Source organism: Dryas octopetala, chromosome 2 (assembly GCF_963921425.1).
Source record: "Dryas octopetala chromosome 2, drDryOcto1.1, whole genome shotgun sequence".
NCBI classification, from domain to species: domain Eukaryota; kingdom Viridiplantae; phylum Streptophyta; class Magnoliopsida; order Rosales; family Rosaceae; genus Dryas; species Dryas octopetala.
The window spans coordinates 21,406,176-21,415,217 of NC_141367.1; the positions used below are offsets into that span (position 1 = coordinate 21,406,176).

The 9,042-nt window shown below is 33.0% G+C and overlaps 1 protein-coding gene across 1 annotated transcript; it reads left to right on the forward strand.

Moving 5' to 3' along the window:
- Positions 1-1,820, forward strand: LOC147294049 (vicilin Jug r 2.0101-like). Its single transcript, XM_086231168.1, has 5 exons — positions 1-30; positions 567-611; positions 755-868; positions 1,007-1,276; positions 1,692-1,820. The coding sequence occupies exons 1-5, from the start codon at positions 1-3 to the stop codon at positions 1,818-1,820; spliced, it is 588 nt and encodes a 195-aa protein (XP_086087294.1).
- Positions 1,821-9,042: the final 7,222 nt, after the last annotated feature.

Sequence of the window (9,042 nt, forward strand, 5' to 3'; positions counted from 1 at the left end):
ATGCTGAAACCATTTACTTTGTTTGCGAAGGTACATATATATATGACTCCTTTGTTCCTATTACTTACTAGTTTGTTTGCATTGATAGATCACGTACTACCCCTCAACTCCAAATAATATATAAGAAAATGGATCCACAATGTATTAAATTAAAGATGCCTCAACTTATATTTTTAATATGATAAATGATAAGTGGGAGAGAAGACAGATACATGCTCGGTACTTTTTAGAACTAAAACTCAATCATCTATCATATTAGATTACTACTAGACTTAAAAAATTTAAGCTGTTGCTAAAATACGAGTGCATATTGTTATTTGGATCACTTTCACTGATCAACTCGTTTAGATCGATCTACATAGTTTAAAATGATTAATTAGTAAACTCAAATAGTTAATATATATAGTTATTTTTGTTTCTTTGGAATTAAACAGGAAAAGGTACCATCACTCTTGTGATGAAAGACAGAAAAGAGTCCTTGAGCATTAAAGTGGGAGATGTGATTAGAGTTTCCTGAAGGGACTACTACCTACTTAATTAACGAACACAATGATAAACCTCTTCAGTTAGCACAGCTCTATAAGCCTCTCAATATTCCTGACCAATTTGAGGTAATCAAATCATCAACACTTCCTTTCCTCAATATCAAATTTTCACATAGAAGCATTTATTTTTTATTTAATTTGGGTACGTAGCTCAATATATATATATATATATATATAATTTGTAACTTGCTTTAATTAATTTGGTGCAGGAATTCTTCCCTGCTGGTTCTGAAAAGCCCGACGATGACTTTGCCAGCCTTTTCGGCCATCCGGAGTCCTACTACAGTGTTTTCAGCAATGATATTCTTGAATCTGCCTTTGATGTAACAAGATATTCTTTATTTTATTTGATTTGTTAGTTTAAATGAATACTGTTACGGATTCTGAATTTGTATACTAAATTTGATTTCAAATAATGTGAGAGTGTTTTATTGATTCATTTCATTGTTTAATGAAATCAGACTCCAGGAGAGCAGCTAGAGAAGGCGTTTACAAAGCAGGGGAACCAGGGCATGGTCATAAGCGCCTCAAAAGAGCAAATCAGGACATTGAGTACACAATCACCCTGGACTAAAATAGTCCCTTGGTCTAAGGGTTCAGTGTTCAATCTGCCAAGCCAAAAACCTTTGCACTCCAACAACTATGGAGAGTTCTATGAGGCTGGCCCTGAGAAGTACATCAAGCAGCTCCAGGACATCAATCTCTCAGTCACTTACACTGAAATCAAACCAGTAAATCAAACAAACATTAACTCCCAGATGAAATTAATTAAATTTAATATTATATCCTTAACTTAGGAGTACCCTTACATTCAGGGGTATCCCAACTCGGATTTGATGAATTTTTAGGTGTTCTCAATTAGGATTTTAATGGATTTTATAAAAATTTAGGTCATAAGAATTCCAACTTTTTCCTCTTGGATTTTAATGGATTTTATGGAAGTCAATAAGAATCCATAGAATCTATAAAATCTGCAAACTCCTTTAAATTTTATTCATCAAATGATATTATGACAGTGTTTCATTTACCTATTCAAATCTAGACTCACTCTAGATAAACAGTTTTGATGAATAATTAAATTTGGTGTAACATATGTACGAGCTACTTATATATGTTTGATGGTGAAATTTTATGAAATTTTTGCAGGGAGCTATGATGGTGCCACACTACAATTTGAAGGCAATATATTTGATGCTAGTCTTAACTGGAACAGGACGCTTTGAAATGGCCTGCCCAGACTTCATAAGCCAAGAGAGTGAACTTCCTTGCAGGTAAAATCATAAGACTTCATAATGCCCAGGACAACCAGAGGAACTTCCTTGCAGGTAAAATATCAGTCGAGCTTTGATGCAATGGCCAGGATTTAAACTTTGGGTGTGCTAAACTTTTAAAAGAGTAGAACTATGATAAATGAGCTAAATCAGAAAAGAGAATTGGGCATAAGATGAAAGCTGAAGTGGGCTGAAGATAAAGATTAAGGTGGCCGGGCTAAGATAATTTAAACTATAAAAATACAAAATAAAAAATGAAAAAAGTTTTGGGCCACCCGGGCTATAACCCAGGTTTGCCAGCTAATGGTTATGCCTCTGAGCGTCCGTGCTAAAATATTATAAATTGTTATGCAAAGCTACAAAGTTACGCTTAGATATTATATATTGTTATGCAAGCTTATAAAGTTATTATATGAAATTATAAAATCTAATCTTGAACGCAGGAGTCAAATCTTAATTAATTAGCGAGCCATTAATTTATGAACTGGGTGTGTATGTGTATATATGCAGGGCAAGAGGACAACGTAATGAGGCTGATGGAGAGAGAGGCTAATTAAGCAGCTGGCATTTGGGGAAGAGATGGAACAAATATTGGACAAGCAGAAGCAATCTTATTTCGTGCCCTCCAAGAAGAGCCAGAAGACATGGCAGAGAAGCCAACCCTACTTCTAATCAACTTCTAAGCATTGAAAAAACATTTAAGTATGCGAATTAAGGAGAGGGTAGTACTCTGTGGTAGAGTTTTGAAGTAGCTACAAGCTCATGTATAGTGAGCTTTGTAATTGTGTGTAAGAAACTAAAAATAGCTCTAGCTTTCTGCTGTATAAATAAATGACCTTTAGTTGGGGAAATAAATTAAAAGGGAATATGGAATGTGTCAAGTAAGGCATAAAAAATCTTGTGCCTTTATGACATAGATTGCCATATCACTTGTAAAATAGTTACGTACTTAATATTGTTAACTCCGGCCAATTAATTGATCACTTGCCACATCAATTTCTCAAAGGCTATAATTAAATTGGGTTTGAAAAGGAAAAATAAAACTATTAAGCTCTAATTTTTGGAGAAGAAAGACATGATGGGTAAAAGGGTCCAATAGATTTGATGAGACAAATAAATAATAAGATCGAAGTACATAATGAATTTGCCATATCATAATATATAAATCCAATTGATTTAATCTGACAAAAAAATCCCATATTGGATAATTAGGCACCCAAAATCTTAATCTTTGACACAATATTTTTTCAGAATTGTCAATTTCAAGAATGATATCTGATTCTCACAGCACACAAAAATTCAATGAATTCATTGAATTTATTTGTAGTCGAATAAATCTCATGTTTCTATAAAAACCTTCCAACGTTCCCAACCCTTCCATTCACCTATATTATAATGGTGTGTGAAATGGAGAGGAAAGCAAGCTTTACAACTAGGGATGACCATTTGACCCAGCGGGAAGATACACATAAAACCAAACTCATTTAAGTGAAAAATTTATCAAACTCATACCTACGTAACCCACCTCATAGTATAATGAGTATTACCCTTATCCGCCACACTAAAGTAATGAGTTACCCAAACCCAACCCAAAAACCCACCATTCATGTTCTTTTTTGTCTTGATTTTAGTTTTTTTTTTTTTAAAGATCAGCTCTTACAATACATAATTTTTTTTTTTTTTGCCACTCTTACAGTATATACATAGTTACATAGTTACATATTATTATGAACAATTACAATAACGTATCTCTCTCTCTCCTTTCTCCTTTCTCCTTTCTCCTCTCTCCGCTCCCTACTTCTTATTATTTTTGGCCAGGCTCTGCTCCCTACTTCAATCATGTTAATGCAACAGTTTAATTGATCCATTAGTTTTCGACCAAAAAAAATTGATCAATTAATTTATGTTTTTCAGTTTAATTGATTCATATGTTTTTTTTTTGTTTTCCTATTTTTTTTCATTCATTAGTTTAATTGCAATTTAAATTTAAATTTCAGGTTCATTATACTTGAATTTAATGATAAAATTTTTTTTTTTAAATAGAGGGTTTGGGTAAACTACAGGTATTATCCATACCTGCCCATTTTTTATACGGACATTAACATGTATACCCGTACCCGTCCCATTACCCAATTACCCATACCCACACTACCCTAATAGAGTAGGTACCCGCGGGTACCCAAACCCACGGGTAAAATGGCCATCCCTATCTACAACCTTGTTTCACTTCGTTTTGCTTCTGGTTGTGATCTGTTCAGGTTTGTTCAATCTTTTCTTGCTTTGACTTGCACACTTTATGCATGATCAAACACGCACCAATTAGTTTGATCGATCACCAAAAAACACCAACTGGTTTTTGGTACAATTATTGTTGCAGTGAGAATGATATATGGTACCTACGGTGCATGCAAAAGATGGCAATGAAAACTGCGAGATCTCATGGGCTGGTGATGGTTGTCCAGATAACCAACGGTGCCTTGAAAAATGTCGCGCGCCCCTGCTACGTTGGTGTTGGAAAGGTTGTAGCCTACTGCTACCAAGTGTCAGTATTTCCAACATCTGTAGGCATACACCAGTAATCAACAAACTCAAGCATTGTATCATTGTTATAATTTCTTACACCAAGTTCTGATCTTGCACCATTTTATAGTTGCTTTTGTAGCTTCACAGATGGTTCACCTTGTCCACCCTTTGATGGTTGTCGTCCTCCTCTTTTAGGTGCTTTGAGTAATCATACAAATCTCAATGGAACTCATCATTATGTATTACCTTAACTACAAATAAAGGAGTAGAAAAATTAATAATTGCTAATGAGATGTACGTGTATTCGCATTTGAGATTCAATCAAGTTCAATTTCATACTTTATATCTGGACTCGAAACATGAACCATTGATTTTAAATTAGACCCTGAAGATCAAACTCGGATCTCCAAATTTGGATTCAAATCTCATACATTGTTTTAATTTGTCTTGGAATAAATTATAACTATTTAGCTAAGACAATTTATCATAGAGGATTTGGAAGTACTAAGGGGCAAAACCCCAGAAAATAAAAATAAAAAAATAAAAAATTTACCATATCCTATAAAGCAATACGTACAATTTAACGATTCCAAAGTCCACCATTATGCTTCTTCCTCAGGATATACAGTCTCAAACAGGGCCCAAGCTTCGACTGTGATAGATTTACTTCTCACGTATTCATTTAAGGCCTTATTGTTAAAATTTTATGTTTGAAATGTGAGTTTTGTTTTGGAGTCAGGTTATGCAGACGACCCTAACATATTTTGTTCAACTTTTTTTCTATTTTATCCTTTATTGTAAAAACATAATGAAATCACTCAGATCCATTCGGTGGTTATTTATCGAAACATCCACGAATGTTCGGCAGATAAGTGTCGAATAAATATAAATATTTCGGCAGATAACTGTTGAATGCCTTTTTCATTTCCATTTGGTGGTTATCCACCTAATAATTCACCAATGTTCAGCAAATAACTGTCGAATAACCACAAATATTTCGATAGATAACTGTCGATGACCCAACGAACAAAATTGAAAATTTTTTGTTTTAAGGGTAAAATTAAAATTTTGAAATAAGATGGTTAACTCAGCAGTTTAGGGTGGTCGGAATAGCACCAACTCTTTGTTTTGGGCTGCAAGAGATTTTTGGGCCTCTTTAATAACTTCATACCTTCTTGCAAAGATCCACCCAGAACCATGTAACCGTGATGTTAATGGGCTTACCCTTATTTGGACCTTTGAGACATAAAGGGGCCAGTCTGGTGTTAGTATGGGTATTGGAGACTTATCATTTCTAAAATACTTGTGTAATTTTGCATGTGACTCCTTTGGCACATGTAGAGATTTTGTTTATCAGATAAGAGTCATAAGACCACATAAGAATAAATAAAACTTTGCGGTATGACTTATTTAAGTTAGTATTTGAAAGTTTGTTATCCTCTTAACACACGTTCTTGGTGTTAATTAATAATTTAAACAAAATAATTATTAAGTTTACTTTGGAGTTTGTCTTAATAAAATAATTCACCTAATGTTTTAGTGTCAAAAAGGTCTACCTATTTTTTTTAATGTAAAACTAGCACACTTATAAAATTAGTGGCCAGAGTGTGAATGGCCTCCTTGTTGAGCGCTTGGCGTGATTTTTTTTTTTTTTTTTTACAGGTCCGATTGAAACTATCAAAACAATTTCATATCGTAACTCACAAAATTGAGGTAGTTGTGATTCTAAATAATTTGTACTTTTGTGTATTTTGTGTTAGTATATATATATGTGCAATGGGGCCGAAGCCCAAAACAAAAAACAAACTACATTAGGGTAGACCTAGCTCTAGATAAACCCTGCATATCAAGAAAAAGAAACTGCAAAACAAGAGGAGAACAGTCCTCCAACCAGTGCACCCCAAGGACTCAGCAAAACGAATTCATTTTTCACATTTATATATATAATTATATATATGTGATTTTATGCAATTTTAAGATTGAAATTGAATAATAGTTTATATCGTCAAATTGAAACTATTGTAAGGTTTTAAAAACCGAAGGCTCGGGCCCATGTCGATCACTCAGCTCATTAAAAAGTTGATCTAGTTGTCATCGGTTTGAGCACATGGATTAGTTTATCATGCTATTTTTTATTTTGGACTTAAAAAAAAAAAAAAATTCCTTGTGCATAAAATAAAGCATATTATGAAAAAAAAAATTTCCATTTTTAATTTTATTGAATTCTCTTAGTTTATTATTTTGCTTGTCTTAAAGTAAATTATTACTTTTATTGTTTTCCTACAAAGGACATTTTTTTTTTGTTAAGTTACAAAAGGCATATAATTGGATTTTCAAATGTTACACCAAACCCCAAAACTTCTTCGTCTATAATAATATAGATATATAGAGAAATAAACACCAATATAATAGTATAGATATATATATATATATATATATATAGATATATCGATATATAAAGAAAGAGATGAAAAACTAATGGGTAATGTAATAGTACACTTACCATATAATTGATAATCAGATCTTCCATAGCAATTTTACGAGGTAAATTATCTATGTGCAATTGTGTAGGATTCTTCTGAATATAGTGCTTTACATCATAGGGCACGAAGTAGAGGACTCTTGTTACCTATAAAAGCCCACCAAAGTAAGACCAATATTCACAAGCATTTTCTGCATTCTTCTTCGCCAATAGCCACATTTTTGTTGCTCTAGCGAAGCATTAAAATGGCCAAATTCTCTGCTTCCTTTTGCTTGCTTCTGGTCCTCTTTCTAGTCACCTCAGGTTTGTTTACTTGATTCATTTCATATTTACACGCACATTTAATAGTAATTACTCTTCTGTATTGTATAGGATGAAATAAAATATACGCAAATGAAAGAACATTGAACTATGAATGAAATCATAGTATACTCGACCTATCACATAAAGTCGTGTTCTAATAACAATAACATAACGTTACTCATTATACATTTGGATATTAAATAGTTTTATTTTTGTTTGTAGAAAAAAGAATGATGTCGCTCGTGAATGCTAATGATTGTATATTATCTACGATTGGCGGTGGTTGTCCTGATGAAGATGAGTGCCGGCTGACATGCACTCCTTGTTACCGGAATGTTGGGCATGTCGACTCCTTCTGCCGCGCTGCTGGTGGAGGAATTCTAGTTGATACATGTAATTGTGTGATGAAAGATGGTGCTCCCTGCAACCCTGTTGGTCCACCAAAGTGCCCCAACTGGCCTCGATCTGCTGCTGCTGCTACCAATTTCACTTCAAATTAACAATATTGTGGAAAACCCACTTCAATTATATTGTAATACCAATGTGAAAACCAAGATATTGGTTTCACATAGTGATAAATAATAGTGAAGTGTTTGTTTACCCTGCTTTAATATTGAATATGACTTGTTATAGTTCTAATGGTCATTTCTCTATCCCACACACACAACTATACTCATGGTAAGAATTGGAATCTCGTTTTTCTCTCTTCGAACTAATTAAACAGGCATAAGAAAATGTATGAAATTACTTTAACCATCCCATCATAAAAATCTGTTTGGTTAAAATTGCTGATATTATTGGCTTTCATGGCAAAGCCAATTTTTTTCTTTGAAAAAAAAAAAAAAAGAGAAAAAAAGAGACAATAAAGTTTCCAAGGCCCACAACACGATGGTAGAGAAGAAAACCAATGGCACGAGGCCCAAACCTTATGAAGCGAATGTTCCAGCTCATATGGGCCATGCACTCTAAAGCATATAACCAATTTTTGTCCAAAAAAAACTTAATAGAAGTTAAAATTTAGAAAATTGATCGACTAAACACACAATTTCAAGTGGGAGGTGTAAATGACATATTTTAAAGTTGATGGATCAAAATACATGACCAATGTTTTGGAAATATTAGTAAAATTTACCCTTAATTTTTATTTTTGTCACATTGTTTAAAAAAAATGCTTAAAAAGTGATCAAAGGTTAACAAAGTTAAGCTATCTTTTATCTTGACTAAATTCTAGATTCTTATATTTTTGTCATATGATTCATATTGTATCTTTCGCCTTTAGCAAAGATATAAATTTAGACTATTTTGAAAGGTTAGTATATTAGAGGGAAACTTGTTGAAATTTTCTTAATTTAATGTGAAATGGAGTGTAAGCTTATCAATTTTTTTCTATCAAATTAAAATTTGATATTATAAAATTATTCTGTGATGCTTGTTTTTCTTTTGGGTAAACTGTCATGCTTGTTATATAAAATAGTAAAGAGTTAACTACAAATAGTACCCTTAAATTATATTATGTAACATTTTCTCCCTCAAATTAAAATTTTTAACACTAATCTTTGTCAATTTTGCACATGTGGTGCCGGCCACGTGACTTATCTTGCCTAGGGTAGTTTCATGTTAAATGTCAATTAAAATTGAAAATAAGAAAACAAAAATGCCCTCAAGTATAAGGCCACAGACACCACGTGGCACCACTTGTGCAAAATGTTTAATCAAATTAAGTTTAAGGGGGTAAAGTGCAAAAATATTATAATTTGGGGGACAAAGCGTTAAACATGACATAATTTGAAGGTGATATTTGTAATTAGCCCAATAGTAAAATCCCATTCGTGATATTGGGATAGCAGAACCGGTTGAAGGTACATCTTATCCTATAACTCGACCATCAATTTGCAATCAACCAAACAGACCCCTTGAG